This window comes from Rhipicephalus sanguineus, chromosome 5 (genome assembly GCF_013339695.2).
Source record: "Rhipicephalus sanguineus isolate Rsan-2018 chromosome 5, BIME_Rsan_1.4, whole genome shotgun sequence".
Classification (NCBI taxonomy): domain Eukaryota; kingdom Metazoa; phylum Arthropoda; class Arachnida; order Ixodida; family Ixodidae; genus Rhipicephalus; species Rhipicephalus sanguineus.
The window spans coordinates 5,597,291-5,621,117 of NC_051180.1; the positions used below are offsets into that span (position 1 = coordinate 5,597,291).

Sequence of the window (23,827 nt, forward strand, 5' to 3'; positions counted from 1 at the left end):
TGGCCCACATGTTATTGCAGTACAAAGCCTTTAGACAACCTCGGTCATAAAACGTGAAACCATGAGCCATTCTGGAGGCCTATTCATGACAGCAGCGCAGAAGTGAGAGAGTGAGCGCAGCACTGCTCAGTATAAACGTTTTAACTTGTTCTAGCTGTACACTACACGCAATGCTTGAAGCTTATGGCTATTCTGTGTCAATTATTTATAAGATTATCTATAAGATTATTTATAAAAGCAGCTTGCTTTAAAAGCAAGCTGTACTTATAAAAAAACTGCAAATAATCGAGTAAGAGTTATCTGAAAAGTGCATTCACTGGGTAACTCAGTCCGAGTATATTTAAAAGCATAATATAAATTTTTCCAACACAACACACTTAGCCATGAAAAAGAAACTGCAACTTCTGCAAAGAAGTTGCAATTTAAATGCAGCCCTAGTGGCTGCACCTCGCAATGATATATCATTACTGAAAAATCAGAGGGCACTTTTATTTCTCCACGAGAAATATGCTGGTGGCAAAAAGAAAAAAGCTGCGAACTGAAGGTTGACAAGGCCCCTTAAAGAGGCCCTGCAACACTTTTTCAGCATGGTCAGAAAACACTGCCGATCGGTATTCGAGGCTCTTGAGAATACGTGAGCCAAACATTATAGCGTAGCACGTGGCCTAGAATTCATAATTAATTCTCAAAGTCGGCTAGAAATCGCTCCTCTCCTCTCTACAAATGATGCCATATATCCAAATTACTGCACCATATACTAGGGGTGTGCAAATAGTGAATTTTAATCTTGAATCGAATAGTGCCGAATAGTGGCCAAAAATATTGAATATCGAATCGAATAGTACATTTACACAAAATGTGTACCGTGAGTTACGGCAAGACAAAGGAAAAATCAGGGACGCTACGGCGTGCTGACAGCTTAATTATGCACTTGTTCGGGAGTGGCTTTTGTTTCACCTTTTATGGGCGCGCAGGCATGTTGACAGAAGAGCCGCCATTCCAGTCAGCAGTGGCACGCCTCACCTCCTAACAGAGGAGGGTACGGTAGCTAGTTTTCCTTTCCCATGGTCGAGCAATAAGGCTCATTTGGCAACGGTAATGTTGTGCTTCATCGCCATGGGTGCTCCGGGCCCAAAGGTCTTCGGGTGCCCGTTCACAGCAGCGTTTTAACTGCGCACCGGAACAATGGGAGTTTCTGAACTAGTGGTGCGGTGCGGCAGTGGCGACTGCCCAGCGTGAACAAATTTTTACATGCAATGCCAATCACCAAGGGTTTCGCAAGTCAAAGTCGGGTCGTTTTACGGCGCTTGCGGCATATGCGACCGAACTACGCAAGAAGTCCGTACCTTTGTTTCGGGAGAGAAGTTGTGAAGGACTTGACAGTTCTTGCATGTGTTTTTCTATGTGTGGAAATCACATAACCTCCTTTAAGATCAACATGCGCTCGCTTTTGAACCAGGACGTCAGTGAAAGTTGAACGAACGGCGACGTTAGCGTTAGATTTAGCCACCCTACCCTAACTAAGTTGCCTTTTTCGCGTTTTAGATATTCATCCTGTCGAATTATTTGAAACTTCGAATACTAGCTATTCGAAAGTCGAATCAAATTGTTCGATTTGAATTCGAAGCTCGAATATTCGCACACCCCTACCATATACCCAAAGTCCACAGCCGTTGGCTGATTTGAGCATCCTGAGCTGCATGGTTACTGTGGCCACCACGAGTGCTGCCACATGCCCCTGCGTGCGCACACGGTCACACTGAGAGTAAGTCGCGCATTCAAAGAAAAAATGAAAAAGAAGTTGCTCAAGGCCATGATGACAAAGGGAGGCATCTTCTTTGCCCCTTGTCATTCCCCTCCCGGCGTAGCTTTCAGCGCGCTCGCACATCTTTTATGCAAAATAAGAACAGAATTTGTGTTTTTATGCATAAAAGTGTGCTGATGTAATAGGCATTTGTTTGTTTTCTTGATACGATTAAAACTCGATGTAACGAAACCCGATTTTACAAAGTTCCTGATCAAACAAAGAAATTTCTATTCTCCGGCAAATACTTATAGGGCTCGGTGTTGCCATCAACTCGAATTAATGAACTGATCTGGCCACCAAACCGGATTTAACAAAGTTTTTCCTGAAATAACTGAGTGAAAAAGCGGAAATTTTTTTCTAATTTTGACAAAGACGGTTTTTTCTTCGTGTGTGCACTCTAATGCTATCGTGTTAAAGCATCTAGATGCCATAGTTATGGCCCTAGCTTTGCTCTGATGGGGCTGCACGCTGCTCTAATGCACAGAACAACAGACTTGGCAGCCAGTAGTGTTCTTACGCACCAGATGGTGCTAGAGGCAGGGTGATTGCTATGCTTATCACATGGTTTATGCAACGGATAGCACTGATCATCACCTCCAATCTTTCTTTCTTGGCCTGCTGACACTGTCACTGCATTCATTCTCCGCGCCATCGCATATCGTGAGGCGGTCATAACTGTACATTACCGTCTACCTGACCTGCATCGTCTGGACATGGTCTGGGGTGCCCTTGGGCCACCCTCGCAAACTTTTAAGACGTGCAGGCATGGGTTGCCGGCAGAAACAATGCCATGGTATACCTTCTGGGTGCCGCCACGTTACAATTTTAGATTTTGAAGGACCAAAAAATCCCTTTCTCGGTTATACAAAACAATTCCAGTTTGCCCATCACTTCTTTAAATCGAGTTTCAACTGTACTCTAGATCAGTCGACATTTTCCCAGTCGCGTGAAATACAGTAGACTCTCGTTAAACGGAACCTGAAGGGACCAGGAAAATGTGTTCTGTTTAAGAGGAGTTCCGTTTACTGAGAGAGGAGCAGGGGTGCAGAATCCAAGAACGAAACCAATCATATTGTCACGTGGTCATGACGTCGACGAAGACAGCAGTCGGCGTTTGCAGGATGAAACTGTTTATTTGGCCGAACTTGTGGCCGGAAAATGAGAACTAGAACTACAGTAATACGCGCTGTACAATGATAGCGGCGAACAGAGCGTCGTCGGTCGATCAACTGACAAGCTGTCAAGCGCGTCGGCTTTTATACAGGCGCTATCGAACTTTCCAGCAATATCGCTGGTGGCGGCATTATCTCTCGACAAAGCTAGAACATTCACGGGCGGCGCGCAATCTTAACAAAACGATCTACTACAATCGAGAAGCTTCTCGAACACTGCTTTGCGGACAGCATTGATCGTTGATAAACGTCCTTGCTGGTCAAACCCAAACAATTCAAAATAAAACAAGAAATGGGCGTGGCATTGCCCCCCTCTGAAAAAAGCATCGTCCCGATGCTTGTGAAAGAAGAAGAGAGAAAAAAAACAAGTGCATACATAAATAAATTACAATAACAAAGGAAAAGTAGAGTCCCCAGGTTCGCTAACGCGCAAAAAACGGCTTAAGGCGCACGACATGGACGACTTCAGGTCGTGCGCGGCGTCGCTGGGAGTTCGTAATGCCGTCCGGGATGACCTCGTAGTCAAGAGCGCCGAGGCGTCGAAGAACCTTGTATGGCCCGAAATATCGCCGAAGGAGTTTTTCGCTAAGCCCATGTCGGCGTATCGGCGTCCAGACCCAAACACGGTCGCCGGGCTGATGAAGCGTCGTCGAAGATTGTAGCGACAGCTGTCGGTGTACTGCTGGGTCTTGGTGCGCAGGCGGGCGAGCTGTCGAGCTTCTTCGACACGTTGTAAGTAGGTGGTCACGTCGATGTTTTCCTCGTCGGTCACGTTTGGTAACATGGCGTCGAGCGTCGTTGCTGGGCTCCGTCCGTAGACCAACTTGTACGGCGTCATCTGCGTCGTTTCTTGCACAGCGGTGTTGTATGCGAAGGTCACGTACGAAAGGATGGCATCCCACGTCTTGTGCTCGACGTCAACGTACATGGCCAGCATGTCGGCGATGGTCTTATTTAGCCGCTCGGTGAGGCCATTGGTTTGAGGGTGGTAGGCAGTGGTCCGGCGGTGGCTTGTCTGGCTGTACCTCAAGATCGCCTGAGTTAGCTCCGCTGTAAATGCCGTACCTCTGTCGGTGATGAGGACCTCTGGGGCGCCATGACGCAGAACGATGTCTTCAACAAAGAACTTCGCTACCTCGGCAGCACTGCCTCTAGGTAGGGCCCTTGTTTCGGCGTAGCGGGTCAGGTAGTCGGTAGCTGCGACGATCCACCTATTACCGCTAGTCGACGTTGGGAACGGCCCCAGGAGGTCCATCCCGATCTGCTGGAACGGTCGCCGAGGTGGCTCGATCGGCTGAAGGAAGCCCGCTGGTCTTGTTGGCGGTGTCTTGCGTCGCTGACAGTCTCGGCATGTCCTTACGTAGCGAGTGACGTCGGCGGCAAGGCGCGGCCAGTAGTACTTTTCCTGTACTCTTGCCAGCGTTCGGGAAACACCGAGGTGTCCTGCTGTCGGGTCGTCGTGCAGGGCCTCGAGGACTTCTGATCGTAATTCTGGAGGCACCACGAGAAGGTACTTGGCTCGATGTGGCGAGAAGTTCTTCTTTTGGAGAACGCCGTTGCGTAAGAAAAACGACGCCAGTGCTCGCTTGAACACTTTCGGAACGACGGCGTTCTTGCCCTCGAGGTATTCCATAAGGCCTCTGAGTTCCGAGTCAAATCGCTGTTGCTCAGCGAAGTCGTCGGCACTTATAGTCCCCAAGAAGTAGTCATCACCCTGGTCGTCTTGCGGCGGCGGGTCCACGGGGGCACGAGACAGGCAGTTGGCGTCAGAGTGTTTTCTTCCGGACTTGTAAACGACGCGAATGTCGAATTCTTGCAGTCGTAGGCTCCACCGTGCGAGGCGACCGGAAGGGTCCTTCAAGTTAGCTAGCCAACACAAGGCGTGGTGGTCGCTCACAACTTTGAAGGGCCGGCCGTAGAGGTAGGGGCGAAACTTCGATGTAGCCCAGATGATGGCCAGGCACTCCTTTTCCGTTGTGGAATAGTTGATTTCTGCCTTTGATAGTGACCGGCTAGCATAACTGATGACCCTCTCCAGCCCGTCAGTCTTCTGCACGAGGACGGCGCCGAGTCCTAGGCTGCTTGCGTCGGTGTGGATTTCCGTATCGGCGTCTTCGTCGAAATGCGCTAGTATTGGAGGCATCTGAAGGCGTCGTTTAAGTTCTTGAAATGCCTCGATTTGCGCCGTTTCCCACTTGAATGGCACGTTGGTCTTCGTCAGGTGCGTTAGTGGCTGGGCTATTCGTGAAAATTCCTTGACGAAGCGTCTGTAGTAGGCGCACAAGCTGAGAAAACGGCGTACGGCCTTCTTATCGGTGGGTGGCGGGAAGGCAGCGATGGCAGCTGTTTTCCGCGGGTCCGGGCGAACACCATTCTTGCTGATCACATGACCTAAAAACAAGAGCTCCTCGTACGCGAAGCGGCACTTTTCAGGCTTCAGGGTGAGTCCGGAGGTCTTGATTGCTTGAAGTACAGCTTCAAGGCGTCGAAGGTGTTCGTCAAAGTTTGAGGAAAACACAACGACGTCGTCCAAGTACACAAGGCACGTCTGCCACTTCAAGCCGGCCAGTACTGTATCCATAACGCGTTGGAAAGTCGCGGGCGCCGAGCAAAGACAAAGGGCATGACCTTGAACTCGAACAGGCCGTCTGGTGTTATGAAGGCAGTCTTTTCTCAGTCTCTCTCGTCGACTTCGATTTGCCAGTAGCCGGTCTTGAGGTCCATCGACGAAAAGTACTTGGCGTTGTGGAGTCGATCTAGGGCGTCGTCTATTCGTGGGAGAGAGTACACGTCCTTCTTCGTGACCTTGTTCAGGCGACGATAGTCGACGCAAAAACGTAGGGTTCCATCCTTCTTCCTCACTAACACCACAGGTGACGCCCACGGACTCTTGGACGGCTGGATGATGTCGTCGCGTAGCATTTCGTCGACCTGTTTCTTGACGGCCTCGCGTTCTCGCGTCGAAACTCGGTATGGGCTCTGACGGATTGGTCGGGCACTTTCTTCTGTTATGATGCGATGTTTCGCGACTGGGGTCTGTCGAATTCTTGACAACGACGAGAAGCAGTCCTTGAATTGTAGGAGCAGGGCTTTTAGCTTGTCTTGCTCGTGCTTCGGGAGGCTCGGGTTGACGTCGAAAAATCTGGTTGGTTTCGTCGATTCGTCGAAGCAGGTTCGGTAGCATCGAAGAGGGCGAGAGCATTGCTGGATTCCACGAATTCGTGGATGTAGGCGACCGTCGTACCAATGTTGAGGTGCCTATATTCGGGCTGAAATTTGTCAGCACTACCTTTGCTTTGCCATCACGCAGCTCGGCTATGCCTCTTGCGACGCAAATCTGACGGTTGAGAAGTAGGTGCTGATCGCCCTCGATGACACCTTCAAGGTCTGCGTGTTCTTCGGTGCCGACGGAAATTATGATGCTGGAGAGAGGCGGAATGGTGACGTGCTCTTCTATCACATTCAATACGGGCTTTCCTGACGTCGTGTGTGGCGGCAGCGCTTTTTCTGAGGTTAGTGTTATTGACTCAGATCTCAGGTCTATTACGGCACCGTGTTCACTTAGGAAGTCCATCCCAAGTATTACGTCCCTGGAACAGTGCTGCAGGATAAGAAAGCTCGCAGGATAGGTTCGGTCACTGATGCCGACTCTTGCTGTGCAGACTCCAGCCGGCGTTATCAAATGACCTCCAGCGGTGCGGATTTCAGGACCTTCCCAAGCAGTCCTAACTTTCTTCAACTTCGCGGCGAATGACCCACTGACGACGGAATAGTCGGCCCCAGTGTCGACGAGAGTGGTAACGTTGTGTCCGTCGAATAGTACGTCGAGGTCGCTAGTCCGCCGTCTTGCGTTGCGTGTACGTCGCGGCGTCGGGTCACGGCTACGTCGGTTTGCACCGCTGCTTCCGCGTTGCGTCGTCAGGTCTGCTTCCACGGGTCGCAAAGTTTCGTCTTCAGGACGTCGTTCGGCGTGCGGCGGGGGCTCGGAACTTCGTCGCGACGTCGTCGTCGACGGCGGAGGATCTTCAACGTTTCGTCGTTCAGCAACCGCACCTCCATCGGTTGCTGCCCTTAGTTTTCCGGATACGGGCTAGGCGACCGACCCCGGTTTGGGCCAGTGTACTGCCGGCGGTGCGGTGACATGTAGCGGCCGGGCGACGGCGAGCGGGAAGGTCGTCGTTGTTGCCACTGTGTTCCGGTGAGGTAGTCGTCGATGTCGCGAGGCCGTTCGCCTGGCTGCGGGCGCGGCGCGTTGATGGCGAATCCGTGTAGTCCCATCTGTCGGTACTGGCAGCGGCGGTACGTGTGGCCGGCCTCTCCACAGTGGTAGCAAAGAGGGCGGTTGTCGGGGGCACGCCAGACATCGGTCTTCCTCGGGGTGTTGCGCTGGCTGACAGGTGGTCGGTAGGGCGTCGGTGGCGGCGGCGGCGTCTGGCGACTGTACTGCGTCGATGCGGTGTCTAGACGCGGGCGCGGCGGGGGAGCGTAGCGTCGGGCTGCAGCAGCGTAGCTCATGGCTTGCGGCTGAGGCTGTGGCGGTTCAAGGGTGCCCAGCGATTGCTGGATTTCTTGTCGAACGACGTCTGCGATGGAGTCCACTTGAGGCCGGGGTGAGGGCAACAGCTGGCGCAGTTCCTCTCGCACGATCGCTCGGATTGTTTCGCGCAGGTCGTCGGAGCCGAGCGCATGAACAGCGGGGCTGTCTTGGATTGATCGGCGATTATATTGGCGGGTGCGCATTTCTAGCGTCTTCTCGATGGTCGTGGCTTCTGAGACGAATTCCTGGACGGTATTCGGTGGATTCCTCATAAGTCCAGCGAAGAGCTGTTCCTTTACTCCTCGCATGAGGAAACGAACCTTCTTCTCTTCAGGCATGTTGGGGTCAGCGTGGCGGAACAGCCGGGTCATTTCTTCCGCGAAAAGCGCCACGTTTTCGTTCGGCATCTGCACGCGGGTCTCGAGCAGAGCCTCAGCCCTCTCTTTGCGAACGACGCTCGTGAACGTGGCGAGGAACCTGGCGCGAAATATGTCCCACGTTGTCAGGGTTCGCTCCTGGTTCTCGAACCAGGTACGAGCGGCGTCTTCCAAAGCAAAGTACACATGTCGTAGCTTGTCTTCGCTTGTCCAGCCATTGAAATGGGCTACTCGGTCGTAGGCTTCGAGCCAGCTTTCCGGGTCTTCGAATGACGACCCGCGGAAGGTTGGCGGCTCCTTGGGCTGTCGGAGAAGGATCGGCGCAGGCTGTACGGGGTCGGTCATTGTCGCTGCGGTCGATGTTGGGATCTGGGGCTGCCTGGTTTTTTCGAGAAGGAGCCCGTACTCTGGCTGCAGTCCCTTCTGCCTGCGGCTCATTCGACGATCCGGGCTTTCTTTGCTGTCGTCCTCGTCCCGGCTTGGGCTTGGGTCAGCGCTTCGCGGGGGCGTCCGGATCATGGAAGAAGCAGCACCTCCACCAGATGTCACGTGGTCGTGACGTCGACGAAGACAGCAGTCGGCGTTTGCAGGATGAAACTGTTTATTTGGCCGAACTTGTGGCCGGAAAATGAGAACTAGAACTACAGCAATACGCGCTGTACAATGATAGCGGCGAACAGAGCGTCGTCGGTCGATCAACTGACAAGCGGTCAAGCGCGCCGGCTTTTATACAGGCGCTATCGAACTTTCCAGCAATATCGCTGGTGGCGGCATTATCTCTCGACAAAGCTAGAACATTCACGGGCGGCGCGCAATCTTAACAAAACGATCTACTACAATCGAGAAGCTTCTCGAACACTGCTTTGCGGACAGCATTGATTGTTGATAAACGTCCTTGCTGGTCAAACCCGAACAATTCAAAATAAAACAAGAAGTGGGTGTGGCAATATTAGGAGCAGTTGTTCCGTTTAAGCAGCAGTTCCGTTTAAGAGATTTCCGTTTACTGAGAGTCTACTGTACAAATTAACGAGCTTTTACTGTATGTAGGTCTTAGTAGGTGCCGTCCATGATGTCACAGTGATTGATGCGAGAACTTCATGTTGGCATAGCCACTTGCACCTTCTTTTTGCGCATTATCTCACTGACCTGCCATCTTTTCATGCCAAGCATGGTGATACTGGCATTGTGAAAAAGCTTTTAATAATACAAAAAAAAACTGTTTTTCTCTTTAGCGCCCCTTTAAATTAATCTCTTAATTATCTGAAGAAACATCACTACAGCCTCAATAGGGTTATAAAAAATCATCAAAACTGTCTCAGGATCCTTTTCACAGAATTACCACTTAAGTGAAACAACAGCCACTTAATTGGTTGGTTTTGTAATTGGGCAACAAAAAAAAAGATTTTTGTTAATGAAAAAAAATTTGAGCAACTCTGTAAACAGGATTGATGAAGCATTTTTTTCGAAAGAGGCACTACCTAAATGTATTGATCCAAAAACTGTCCTGTTGAAGAAAACCAATGGTGTTGCAGTGAACAGCTGGGGATGTGTTTGTATTTCTGTCATCTTCTTGCTGTACAGCATAGCTGATGTTGAATTCAATGAAAACACTACAGAAATGGCCCCACCAGCATAGCCGATGTTTGAGGGCATAAGCCACTGCATCAGCTTTTTACTCTTTCCTTCGTTTACACTAACAAGCACTAGCAGCAAACCAGTACAACATATATTTGTTACAACAAACTATTGTGATTTGTTATCACTAGGCAGAAAAGATGTGATAGAGCAGCGACCAGCCATCATATTAACACTCAACTGCAATGCTTGGCCATGAAAGTCACCAATAGTGCTGGCTTTAGTGGTAAGCGGTAGCACTGCAGAAAAATTTGAATATTTTACTTGGTCAGCAAGTGTATCGCATTTACAAAATACATAGTATTCTGAAGAAGAAAGAAAGAGTAAACAAAACAAAAACAAATAAAAAATTCCTTCTCTATACGATTCTGGGTCCCACGTGCTGTAACTGCATTTAGGCAAGACAACTATGTGCTTGCTTTGTACTGTCGAAAAATTCACTGAACCAGTGTTGGCTGTGCAAAAGGAAAGGACGTTGGGTCAGTTGCCATTAGTGACTTAAAGAAACAGTGCATACGGCCCAAACAAAGTGTGTGGCATCTTTCTTACTTTGTACATGTCAAACATGCTGTTCCTTTACTTACAGCATTTGTTGTCATGTCAAGTGTTCAACAGCAGCAACCACGACAGGTCATTCAATGAGGGTAACTGCCCGATTTTCTATCCTGCGGCAATATGACCTTTAGAAACGATCCTCGTGTATTTGTAGAAAATTCTGATCGTTTTAAGCTCCAGGGACAGACAAAATTGCAACGACGACAAAGTGATAGATATGGATGACAATCACTAATGGGATCAGTTCAAAACAAGTGTTTCCCTCCCATCTCAATACCAGTGGCGTAGCCAGGGGGGGCGTTGGGGGGGGGGGTTCAACCCCCCTGAAATTTTTCAGCTTTGCATGTGTATATATATACGCACACATACATACGTAAAGTATGGTTGAACCCTCGCCGAAACAAAATTTCTGGCTATGCTACTGCTCAATACATATTCTTAAGACTCACATTACATGGCACTGATGCTAATGTATTCATCTAAGCAAGAACAGACCAAACTGCAGAGTTAATAATAATAATATCTGGGGTTTAACGTCCCAAAACCACGGTTTGATTATGAGAGACGCCGTAGTGGAGGGCTCCGGAAATTTCAACCACCAGGGGTTCTTTAACGTGCACCTAAATCTAAGTACACGGGCCTCAAACATTTCCGCCTCCATCGAAAATGCAGCCGCCGCGGCCGGGATTCGATCCCGCGACCTTAGGGTCAGCAGTCGAGCGCCATAACCACTAGGCCACCGTGGCGGGGCCAAACTGCAGAGTTGATGTGTGTTCAAATGGCAGAGAAATGCCGAGGCAATTCTTACAAGGCATCATGCTCAGTGTAGTCAGGATTGAGAAGCTCTCTGATGTCATCTCTGAAAGAGAGAAGAATGCATGGTGAGAATAATCAAACACTTCATGTAAGAGGCAGGGAACTCACCTCAGCATATCTGGGAACTCCCTAAAGAAGGAGAAAAAAAACTGCGTCAGTACAGCGCCAAAGTGGGTTTATTACTATACAGTAAAACCTTGTTGCAAGAAACACTCAAGGGACCCAGGAAACATGTCTCTTGAAAACCGAAAATTCTGAAAGCTCCGAGGAGTCAGACTACAGCACTCATCAGCATCAAAGTGTGTTTGCCACATCTGCAGCAAATTTCTGTGGTTGGCTTAAAGAAGTAATTGACAGTATTAGTAGTTCGTTTTGCAGTGACAGAGGTAAAGCACTTCCTTTTGTTCAGAAGGGAGAACGTTTGGGCGTGTTGGTTATTCATCGTTCATCAGCAACCATAGCGCAATAAAGAACACGGGACAAGGAAGTGACCAGGACAAGCGCTCACTATCAACAAAGGTTTTTATTGCAGAAACAGAGCATATATAAGCACCCTTTGAAGCTGCAATAATGAAATGAAAGAAGGTGACAGACACGTGTCTATGCCAAGAATTCATGCTCTTTCATAGATAAAAGGACAGACGGAATGCTGACACATCTGTTACCTGCCCTGGCTATCTCTGACGCCTCTACGATTTCTCTGGTCGTTTTGTCACGGTGCCGATACAGAACAACTGTCTGACTGAACAGTGGCGTTACGCTTCTTACAATGGGCGGCAAGGTGTCCGTCAATGGCAGTGTTCCTGATTTTGTTGTTGTGCTCGAGCAAGCGAACGCTTAGGCATCTGCCAGTCTGGCCTACATGAAAGAGGAATGTTGTAAACAACGCCTCTTGTGCATGAGACGTAAGTGTTTTTGTGTCTGATGGAGCAAACAGGTTTCCGCTTCCTTGTCGGACAACTCACCTTACACGAACTCAAAAGCTTGTTAGGTGCCGAAAACATAACCTTTACCCCAGAACGCTGCCCGACCTTCTTTAAATTGTGAGACAATTTGTGAAGGTACAGGATTACAGCCACCTTTTCTTTGGCTCGATTTTCTTTTGCGGTTCTCTCAAGTTCCGCTCTTCACTCAGTTGTGAGACGGACTTCCTTTTTCAATGCAGGCCCTCAGCGACTGAGACAATGACATGCCTCGGATAGCCTGCTGCCTCCCAACGTGCCACTGGTTTTTGAAGGCTTTCATCCAACAAGTGAAAGCACAACTTGCGGAGAGCGTTTGACAGAAAAGAAAGCACGATGTTTCTTTTTATAAGCTTTGAGTACACAGATGAGTACATTAAGGGCGCCTTGTTTGCTCTTGGCTCATAGACCCAACACACGTGCTCATCTTTAATTTCTTAGTTTTTTCAGATTTTACATTTCTTAGTTTTTTTAGAAAACTCAGCTTTTGAAACTGTGGTGGGCTCTCGTGTACAATGTTTGGACTGTACCAACTCTGTCGTCACACAAATTCTTGCATCTTTTAATCAGTGTTTTAGGCCACTCAGTTTTACCATGGAATTTCCTGAACAGCTCAGCATTAGGTTTTTAGATTTGAGGCTGCATTTTAAAGAGGAGCACCATTTATGTTACCATTTATGTGTTACCATTTATGTTCATCATACAGTCATGTCACGAAATATCAATTTTGGGGCATACTAAGCTAGCGAATCGGCCGCGAGTGCATCATGAGCATGGCATGTAAATCATGCTGTACATAAAATGCATGTCATGATTGTCATGTTACCACCTGTAATTTATGTTCGTCGTACAGTCACGTCACGCAATACCAATTTTGGTATTGTGTTTCAAGCAAGCGAAACAGCTGCGAGCGCACCATGAGCATGGCATGTAAATCATGCCCTACACGACATGCATGTCATGATTAGCACATTACCACCTGTCATTTATGTTTGTCGTAAAGCCACGTCACGCAATACCAATTTTGGTGTATATCAAGCTGGCGAAACGGCCTCGAGCGCATCATCAGCATGGTATGTAAATCATGCTGTACATGGCATGCGTGTCATGATTTGCATGACAGGACCTGTCACTTATGTTTGTCATACACTCTTGTCATGCCATACAAATTTTGGTATATATCAAATTAACGAAACGGCCACAAGAGCACCAACATGGTGGCATATAAATCATGCCTTTCATGACATGCATATTAAGATTTTCATGTTATGACCTGTCATTTATGTTTGTCATATGGTCATATTATGCCATACCAATTTTGGTATACATCCCATCAACGAAACGACCAGGAGATTACAAAATCGTAGGCGACTAGATAGATCGATACGCTCAATGTCGCAGAAGTTCGCGACGAAATGCTTCGCATTTAAAGTAGTAGTATAAATCACTCTCAACGGTCAATTCCTGATAGGGCGTGGTGCGATCACTGTACTAAAAAGACTCACAGGGTCCCTTATGCATTTGCCTAAGGTGACTTGAAGGCGAAAGTGATCTTTTTCTTCAGGCGATGTATTGTTAATTCCCCGCCCCCCTCCGAATGCTTTCTGGACATAACCTGGTTTTGCACTGCCTGGAGGATCGGAGGCATTGCACGCTTTCAACACATCACCTGGTTTTTGCATTGCCTCCGTGATCGGTGGGCCAATCACGGAGGCAATGCAAAACCAGGTGACGTGTAGAAAGCTTACTGATCACGAAGGCATGACGTCACAAATTTTGGTGGCCTGTGATGTCATGATGACATCATCATGTGATGATTTTTTGCATCACTCGTGTTGACGCTGCCGACATGGGACGTGGACAGTCAATTTTCGCGTTTGACGAGCAATCCAAGGCTTTCACCTTAAAATATTCAATCTTGTTACAGTGCGGTAAAGAATAGCAATAACCAGCAAAAGGGACCAAAAGAATGGTGGGAAAGAGCTTTCTTTCTCCTCTTCCTGGACACATTCGCCGATTTTTCCTACTGTTTATCAAGCTGTACTATCGGTGTCAAACAAAACATGAACAGTGGAGCGCATTGCCCAAGCGTTAGGAACCGTATAGTGCGCACCGTCTTGTCATCACCATTGACAGGCAAGCCCGCCCGATTAGGCAGCACTGCACGATCGAAAGCATGAATGTGGCTCACGAGCAGCAAACCGCATGAGCGTACATCTCTATATCATAACAGTGCGAACTGTACCACGCGCATCACTGCTGGCGTTTCATTCGGAGCCAATAGTATGTGTAACAAGCTTTAATGTGCATTTAACTCGCCCAATCTAAACTAATTGTCCGCAATAACCCGCTCGTTGATGAAGTTATATATTTCATTTTGTCAGCAAACGTTTTGCATACACAGGTCCACATGACTACACTTGGGAGTGGAGTGTGAATTTTTGTTCAACTGAAGTCTGCTTACACAACGATAACTTTTATTGATCGCGCTTCGCTTCCAATTTCGCTTCTCTTTAATTCGCTTGGTGGGACGTTCGCGCTTTCACGCAAGCCATTTGAACACCATCCAGCTCAGTGAGTGACGCTACGAACTCGGGGCATGATCCTGACCGCGATGGCTGTGGGTATACAGAAGATACGTTGAATGTTAACGTTTCTTAACCTCCTGTAACACTAGCAGCCATGTAAAGAACTATCATTAGAAGAAAATACAGCTAGTAGCCAAGGAACATCGTGTGACGTGAGCGAACTATGACGAAAATGCTGTTGTCAGAGCTTAGCAGACTGCGCTTGTATACGTCTCTTCTTCCTGTTTCATCCCTGTCCCTTTTTGCGCCACCGTCTTATATTTTAAATATGCACCAACTAGCCCTGCAACAAATTTTATTGGACAAAAGCCAAATCCCCGCCTTTGCGTCACCAGAGTGCCGTTCGCAGCGCCGCCATCGGTGGCACATGAGGCGAATAAAAATGCGCATAAAAAAAAATGGCTTGGAGCCTAAGTGCATGTTTTTAAAGGGACACTAAAGGCAAATATCATGTCGACGATGATTGTTGAAATAGCGGTCCAGAAACATCGTAGTGCTACTTTTGTGCCAAGGAAGTCCTTATTTTGAAATAAAATCATGTTTTAGTGGTCCACATCGTGTTAGCGCACTTCAAATCGCCCGCCTGAGAGCGGTCGTCCTCACGTCACTGTTGCCGTCCGTGCCCAACGTTGCCCGCCTTTACTGCGCGGCGGCTTGCACTGGCGGCGTGCACCATTCGGGCATCCGGCAACATCACATGCACACGGCATTTTGTCGAGCTTTCTGTCAGAGCGACTTTCACGAGCGCGCAAAACACACGCGGCAGTACGCGATACCGAAACTACCATTGATACGTGACCGCGTGAGCGAAGCAGGGCACCGGGCAAAGCGCAGTTCGGCGAAAGCGGAACCTTTGAACCACGCGCGCCGTTCCCCATGGCAACGCCCAAAGAGGTTCTTTTTTTCATGAATCAAACACAAACGAACAAGCAGCATTTCATTACGTCTCTTGATGCACGGAATGTTCTTTTTTTATTGCAGCTAGTTTGATTACGAGTGATTAATTGTAGTCGGACTCTCTCACGTCATCGGGATCATTTCCAAAATGTCCCACTCGTGGCGCTCATCGCGTGATACATTTAGCTTAATTTCTCGGTAAGTATGGCACTGCTGTTGATAATATTGCCGTTTTAGACGTTGTCATACATTGAGCTTTCACTCTGACATAAATTGTTATGTGCCTTTAGTGCCCTTTAAGGGCGACGCCATATAGTACAATGAAATGAACTACTGATATAACGACCACTTTTCGAGTTCATTATAAACGGGTTCAACTGTAATAACATGTGACTGCTATCACCAGCAAAATTAGCTCACCTGATATAGTCCAACTCCAAGGCATGCAGAAAGGCCTGTTGATCATTGTGCAGTACAAAAATGATTGGAGCCAGCAGCTCGTGCATACCCTTGTATGAACAAAAAGATACAAACCATCAGAAATGTTTCACCCAAGAGACAGGCTCAATTTGTAGAGCTTTTTTTTTCTGAATAAAAGGGAAGCATTATTTCAATTCAATGGGGTTACCTTATTTCACTAATTGCGTAAAAAAGATAGCTCGAAGATGGCTTCACCGCATGGCACTACAATGAACAATAGCAATAAAATGAAAGCCAAGACACAAATGGCACAACATAGACAAGTGTGGCCATCTAGCTTGAAGAAATAGAACTATGACGATTATAATCGTCATTGGTTCCATGCGGGACCAATTTTTGTTGATGATGGGTATAGTCGTCATCGGTCATATTGGTATGAAATCTCATGACAACTGTACTCGTCAGCGGGAGGGAAAGGGTTAACAGGACGAAACAGGGAGTGAATCATGGGCCTGTTTCATTGTTAGGCAATACCTCTACTCGATCTCACGAGCTGTTGACAACACTGTAGAAGGCATGGGCACTTTGTGGACAAAGAACAACAGGTCAGCGCTGTGCCCTGTGTGTTCGCTGTCCCGTTTTTTGCGCGCTGTTTTGCCACACTGTTAATGAACCAACTAGTCCACCTTAGAACCCTGGTGTATGGGCACCTTCAGACAATCATGACAGAGCGCACTGCATCATTGTGTTCCTACACAGCTGTCGCCGCAGTGAATTAGACAAGTGGCTCCATCTGAGTGAAAAAAGGTGTACTATGGTATTTTACTTTCTTTTATTTTTGTATCAGGTGGCGCTTGGTGTCTTTTTGATTGCCTGTTTGTTTTTGGATGGGCAAGCATCCTTTCCAAAGGACCTTTTTCATTTTGTCACCACCTCTTTCTATCAGCTCTTGTCACATCAGTTTTTTTAGTGTTTCTGCCACATGTATAAACAAATATAAAACAAATATTTATGTTGCGATTAATCTTGATTATGCATCATTGTGCAGCGATAACCAGCTAAGTTCACATGTTAGCCTTATGTATTGTTTTTTGTTAGCTCTAAAGTTCCTCAGGTAGTTTATATTCTATAAGACCGTTATGGTAATATTTACTGTGTTTTCTTTCTGTGGTTGCTCTTAGAATCACTGCAGATGACTATGCACAAACCTGCCGGTATGAAATCTGTGGGTGCTGCCTCGCATAGTGGAAGAGGACATTCACCATCATCGCCTGCACATCCAACGTCTGGAAAAATTCTATTTCTGGGAATCTGTAAGATTGAAGGAAGTTCTTGTTAGAAGATATGTCATGAACTGCATCCACAGAGCAATTGCTTCATATAGACGGGATAAAATAATTTAATGACTGCACGTATGTAAGCCATTATATGCTGCTTTATGTGGCCTTTATACAAGTGCCATACTTTCGTGGCCAATTGGCTGCAAGCACGTATAGCCACAGTAAGCAGTCTTACATGTCTGCTTGACAGAAAAAAGCTACAATAGTGCCAACACAAGAATAACCTGACTGTGCACAAGTGTGACTTATGCACAAGTATAACACCGATCACAAAGGAAAAGCAGATCAATGCAAAGCATAATATGCACTGAAAATTTCAAGAATATATATTTCATTGCAGAGTTTCTCACTAACCAGAGATAGAGAAATTAAGTGCAGCAGTCCATGAGTTAGCGAAAAAAAATCAGTCCCAAACATTTTTTTTACGCAGCAAAAGCAAGCAATCAAGCAATGTATGCATGCAGGACAAGAAGGGAGGGAGGCTAAAAAAAATAAAGCTTATTTTTGATGCAAAAAAGAAAAAATGGTAGCATTTTGTTTGCAACTAGCTGCACTTACAAGCTCGTTTGTGAACAATGTAACCAATTGTACTCTTAATCACTCAGTCGTGCTCTGTGCATTCCGCACATACATACTATTGTCACGTGGTCGTGACGTTGACGAAGGCAGCACTCAGCGCGTCAGGGATGAAACTATTTATTTGGCCGAACTTGTGGCCGGGAAACTGAAAAGCAATACACTGATGGCGGCGAATAGAGCGTCGACCGTCGATCAACTGACAAGCGATCAAGCGCGTCGGCTTTTATACAGGCGCTATCGAACTTTCCAGCAATATCGCTGGTGGCGGCGTTATCTCTAGACAAAGCTGGAACATTCGCGTGCGGCGCGCAATCTTAACAAACCGATCTACTACAATCGCGACGCTTCTAGAACACTACTTCGCGGACAGCGTCGAGCGTTGATAACCGTCCCTGCCGATCAAACCTGAATACATCAAAACAAGACAAGAAGTGGGCGTGGCATTGCCCCCCTCTGAAAAAGCATCGTCCCGATGCTTATGAAAGAACATAGAAGAGGAAAAAACAAGTGCATACACAACTAAATTACAATAACAAAGGAAAAAATAGAGTCCCCAGGCCCGCTAACGCGCAAAAAACGGCTTAAGGCGTACGACATGGACGATTTCAGGTCGCGCACGGCGCCGCTGAGAGTTCGTAATGCCGTCAGGGACAACCTCATAGTCAAGTGCGCCGAGGCGTCGAAGTACCCTGTACGGTCCGAAGTATCGTCGAAGAAGCTTCTCACTAAGTCCTCGTCGGCGTATTGGCGTCCATACCCATACACGGTCACCGGGCTGGTATTCCATGTGGCGTCGTCGAAGGTTGTAGCGGCGACTGTCAGTCGTCTGCTGGTTCTTGATCCGTAGGCGGGCGAGCTGTCGTGCTTCTTCGGCGCGCTGTAGGTAGGTGGTCACGTCGATGTTTTCCTCGTCGGTCACGTTTGGTAGCATGGCGTCGAGCGTCGTTGCCGGGCTCCGTCCGTAGACCAACTTGTATGGCGTCATCTGCGTCGTTTCCTGTACGGCCGTGTTGTACGCGAAGGTCACGTATGGAAGGATGGCGTCCCACGTCTTGTGTTCAACGTCGACGTACATGGCCAGCATGTCGGCGATAGTCTTGTTTAGACGCTCGGTGAGGCCGTTTGTCTGTGGGTGGTACGCGGTGGTGCGGCGGTGGCTTGTGTGGCTGTATTCCAAGATCGCCTGAGTTAGGTCAGCCGTGAACGCCGTACCTCTGTCGGTGATGAGAACCTCTGGGGCGCCGTGTCGCAAGACGATGTTCTCAACGAAGAGCTTGGCTACCTCGGCGGCGCTGCCTTTGGGCAAGGCCTTTGTCTCGGCGTAGCGGGTGTGAGGTAGTCAGTCGCTACGACGATCCACTTGTTGCCGGAAGTCGACGTCGGGAACGGCCCCAGTAGGTCCATCCCGATTTGCTGGAACGGCCGGTGAAGTGGTTCGATTGGCTGCAGAAGTCCTGCTGGCCTAGTCGGCGGTGTCTTCCGTCGCTGGCAATCTCGGCAAGTCTTGACGTAGTGGGCGACGTCGGCAGCAAGGCGTGGCCAGTAGTATTTTTCCTGTATTCTGGCGAGCGTGCGGGAAACACCGAGGTGTCCAGCCGTCGGGTCGTCGTGTAGGGCCTGGAGGACTTCTGGTCGCAATGATGAGGGCACGACGAGAAGGTAGTCGGTTCGAAGTGGCGAGAAGTTCTTCTTCAGGAGAACGCCGTTCCGTAAGAAAAACGACGGCAGTCCTCGCTTGAATACCTTCGGGACAACGGCGGTCTTGCACTCCAGGTGCTCAATAAGGCTCCCCAGTTCCGTGTCGGCCCGTTGCCTTTCGGCGAAGTCGTCGGCACTTATAGTTCCGAGGAAGCAGTCGTCGTCGTCGTCTTGCGGCGGCGCGTCGACGGGGGCACGAGACAGGCAGTCGGCGTCAGAGTGTTTTCGTCCGGACTTGTACACGACGGTAATATCGAATTCTTGAAGCCTGAGACTCCATCGTGCGAGACGACCTGAAGGGTCCTTCAAGTTAGCTAGCCAACATAAGGCGTGATGGTCACTGACAACTTTGAAGGACCTGCCATAGAGGTAGGGGCGAAACTTTGAGGTAGCCCAGAGAATGGCAAGGCATTCCTTTTCTGTTGTGGAATAGTTTGCTTCTGCCTTGGATAGTGACCGGCTAGCATAACTGATAACCCTTTCAAGCCCGTTAGTCTTTTGCACAAGGACGGCACCGAGTCCTACGCTGCTTGCGTCGGTGTGTATTTCTGTATCGGCGCAATTGTCGAAATGCGCAAGTATGGGTGGCGTCTGCAGGCGTCGTTTAAGTTCTTGAAAGGCTTGCACTTGCGCCGTTTCCCACATGAATTCCACGTTATTCTTCGTGAGAAGCGTCAGTGGTTCGGCGATCCGTGAAAAGTTTTTGACGAAGCGTCGGTAATAGGCACATAAGCCGAGAAATCGGCGCACGGCCTTCTTGTCGGTGGGTGGCGCAAATTCGGTGATGGCAGCTGTTTTCCGCGGGTCTGGGCGCACTCCAGACTTGCTGATCACATGACCCAGAAACAAGAGCTCGTCATACGCGAATCTGCACTTTTCTGGCTTCAGGGTCAGTCCAGAGGCCTTGATTGCTTGAAGTACTGCCTCAAGCCGCCGGAGATGCTCGTCGAAGGTCGAGGAAAACACGACGACGTCGTCCAAATACACAAGGCACGTCTGCCACTTCAATCCGGCCAGTACGGTGTCCATGACACGCTGGAACGTCGCAGGTGCCGAGCAAAGACCGAAAGGCATGACCTTGAACTCAAAGAGGCCGTCGGGTGTTATAAAGGCAGTCTTTTCTCGGTCTCTCTCGTCGACTTCGATTTGCCAGTAGCCGGTCTTGAGGTCCATCGACGAAAAGTACGTCGCGTTGTGAAGTCGATCCAGGGTGTCGTCTATTCGTGGGAGGGGGTACACGTCCTTCTTCGTGATTTTGTTCAGGCGCCGATAATCAACGCAGAAGCGCAGTGCCCCGTCCTTCTTCTTCACTAACACCACGGGTGACGCCCACGGACTCTTGGACGGTTGGATGATGTTGTCGCGTAGCATCTCGTCGACTTGTTTCTTTATCGCATCGCGCTCTCGAGTAGAAACTCTGTAGGGGCTCTGACGGAGTGGTCGAGAATTTTCTTCTGTTATAATGCGGTGCTTCGCGAGGGGCGTTTGTCGGACCCGCGATGACGACGAGAAACACTCCTTGTATTGCAAGAGCAGGGTTTTGAGCTGGTCTTGCTTGGCCTTCGAAAGGCTCGGGTTGACGTCGAAATCCGGTTCGGGACCTCTATTCGTCGAAGCAGGTTCGGCAGCATCGAAGAGGGCGAAAGCATCGCTGGCGGCTACACATTCGTCGATGTAGGCAACCGTCGTACCAAAGTTGAGGTGTCTATATTCGTGGCTGAAGTTTGTCAGCACTACTTTTGCTTTACCGTCACGCAGCTCGGCTATACCTCGTGCGACGCATATTTGACGGTTCAGGAGTAGGTGCTGATCACCCTCGATGACGCCTTCAAGGTTCGCAGGTTTTTCGGTGCCGACGGAAATAATGACGCTGGAGCGCGGCGGAATGGTCACCTGCTCTTCTATCACATTCAATGCATGGTTGCCTGGCATCGCGTGGGGCGGGAGCGCTTTGTCCGAGTTCAGTGTTATCGACTCAGACCTCAGGTCGATGACGGCGCCGTGGTCACTTAGGAAGTCCATTCCAAGTATCACATCCCTGGAGCAGTTTTGTAGGATTACAAAGCTCGCAGGGTAAGTCCGGTTATTGATGGTGACTCTCGCCGTGCAGACACCAATCGGCGTTATCAGGTGGCCTCCAGCTGTCCGGATTTCGGGTCCACTCCAAGCGGTCTTTACTTTCTTCAGCTTGGTGGCGAACGGTCCACTAAAGACAGAATAGTCGGCTCCGGTGTCGACGAGGGCTGTGACGCTGTGGCCGTCGATAAGAACGTCGAGGTCGCTAGTTCGTCGTCTCGCGTTGCAGTTAGGTCGTGGCGTGGGGTCACGGCTGCGTCGGTGTGTTCCGCTGCTTCCATTTTGCGTCGTCGGGTCTTCTTCAGTCCGCGAGATTTCGTCGTCAGGGGTCTGTCTGGTTCGCGTCGTGTTCTGAAGGTTTCGTCGCGGCGTCGTCGTCGGCGGCGGAGGATCTTCGGTAGTTCGTCGTACAGCAACCGCACCTCCATCGGTTGCTGCCCTTAGTTTTCCGGATACGGGCTAGGCGACCGGCCTCGGTTTGGGCCAGTGTACGGCCGGCGGTGCGGTGACATGTAGCGGCCGGGCGACGGCGAGCGGGAAGGTCGTCGTTCTTGCCACTGTGTTCCGGTGAGGTAGTCGTCGATGTCGCGCGGCCGTTCGCCTGGCCGCGGGCGCGGCGCGTTGATAGCGAATCCCCGTAGTCCCATCTGTCGGTACTGGCAGCGGCGGTACGTGTGGCCGGCCTCTCCGCAGTGGTAGCAGAGCGGGCGGTTGTCGGAGGCACGCCAGACATCGGTCTTCCTCGGGGTGCTGCGCTGGCCGACAGGTGGTCGGTAGGGCGTCGGTGGCGGCGGCGGCGTCTGGCGACGGTACTGCGGCGGTGTGGCGTCTTGGCGGGGGCGTGGAGGAGGAGCATGACGGCGGGCTGCAGCAGCATAGCTAATAGCTTGCGGCTGCGGCTCTGCTAGCTGAGGCGCGCCGAGTGAATGCTGGATCTCGTGGCGCACGACGTCGGCGATGGACTCTACTTGAGGTTGCGACGGAGGTAGAATTTTTCGCAACTCCTCTTGCACGATTGCTCGAATCGTCTCACGCAGGTCGGCGGGTCCTAGGGCTTGAACGTCGGCGTAGCTTGTAGCCGAGAAGCTGCGGTTGTATTGCCGTGTTCGCATCTCAAGCGTTTTCTCGATCGTGGAAGCCTCCGATGCGAATTCAGCGACCGTCTTCGGCGGGTTCCTTATCAATCCAGCGAAGAGTTCCTGTTTGACACCCCGCATGAGGAACCTCACTTTCTTCTCTTCGGGCATACTTGGGTCGGCGTGTCGAAACAGACGATTCATCTCTTCCGTGTAGATGGCGATATTTTCGTTGGGCAGCTGCACACGGGTCTCCAGCATAGCCGCGGCCCGTTCCTTGCGAACCACGCTCGTGAACGTGCTTAGGAACGTCGTCCGAAAGAGATCCCATGTTTGTAGGGCGGATTCTCGGTTCTCGAACCACGTCCTCGCGGCGTCTTCTAGGTAGAAGTATACGTGGCGCAGCTTGTCCTCGCAATTCCAGTTATTAAATGTTGAGACCCTTTCGAAGGTCTCGAGCCAAGTCTCGGGGTCTTCACATGGCGAACCACGGAACGTCGGCGGCTCCCTGGGTGGCTGCATCACGATCGCCGTAGGGGGCACTGCGTCAGTCATCGTCTCGGCGGTCGATGTGACGATCTTCGGCTGCCTGGCGTTTTCGGGAAGGAGCCCGTACTCTGGTTGCAGTCCCTTCTGCCGGCGGCTGGTTCGAGGATCCGGGTTGTCCTTAGAGTCGTCTTCTTCGCGGCTTGGGTTTGAGTCAGAGCTCCGCGGTGGCGTCCGGATCATGAAGCAGCGCCTCCACCAGATGTCACGTGGTCGTGACGTTGACGAAGGCAGCACTCAGCGCGTCAGGGATGAAACTATTTATTTGGCCGAACTTGTGGCCGGGAAACTGAAAAGCAATACACTGATGGCAGCGAATAGAGCGTCGACCGTCGATCAACTGACAAGCGATCAAGCGCGTCGGCTTTTATACAGGCGCTATCGAACTTTCCAGCAATATCGCTGGTGGCGGCGTTATCTCTAGACAAAGCTGGAACATTCGCGTGCGGCGCGCAATCTTAACAAACCGATCTACTACAATCGCGACGCTTCTAGAACACTACTTCGCGGACAGCGTCGAGCGTTGATAACCGTCCCTGCCGGTCAAACCTGAATACATCAAAACAAGACAAGAAGTGGGCGTGGCACTATTATGCTGCTTATCCACCATGATATCCTTATTTGGACATGTAGATGGAACTGGACATATTGGCTTTGTGGTCATTTGGCACATCATCTTATCACACAAAAGCTACAATTACTTCGTCATACAAAAGACTCAGTGAAGCAGACAATGTGAAAGAGCA

The 23,827-nt window shown here is 49.6% G+C and overlaps 1 protein-coding gene across 1 annotated transcript in view; it reads right to left on the reverse strand.

The window, feature by feature from the left end:
* The window catches only part of LOC119393143 (TBC1 domain family member 5), an 89,371-nt gene that overhangs the window by 47,552 nt on the left and 17,992 nt on the right, over positions 1–23,827 (reverse strand). The window contains exons 6-9 of the mRNA XM_037659961.2: positions 16,975–17,077; positions 15,767–15,855; positions 11,008–11,028; positions 10,892–10,942 (exon numbers count right to left, since the gene is read on the reverse strand). Of these exons, the coding sequence (XP_037515889.1) occupies positions 10,892–10,942; positions 11,008–11,028; positions 15,767–15,855; positions 16,975–17,077 (264 nt within the window). The remainder of the gene's footprint in view (positions 1–10,891; positions 10,943–11,007; positions 11,029–15,766; positions 15,856–16,974; positions 17,078–23,827) is intronic.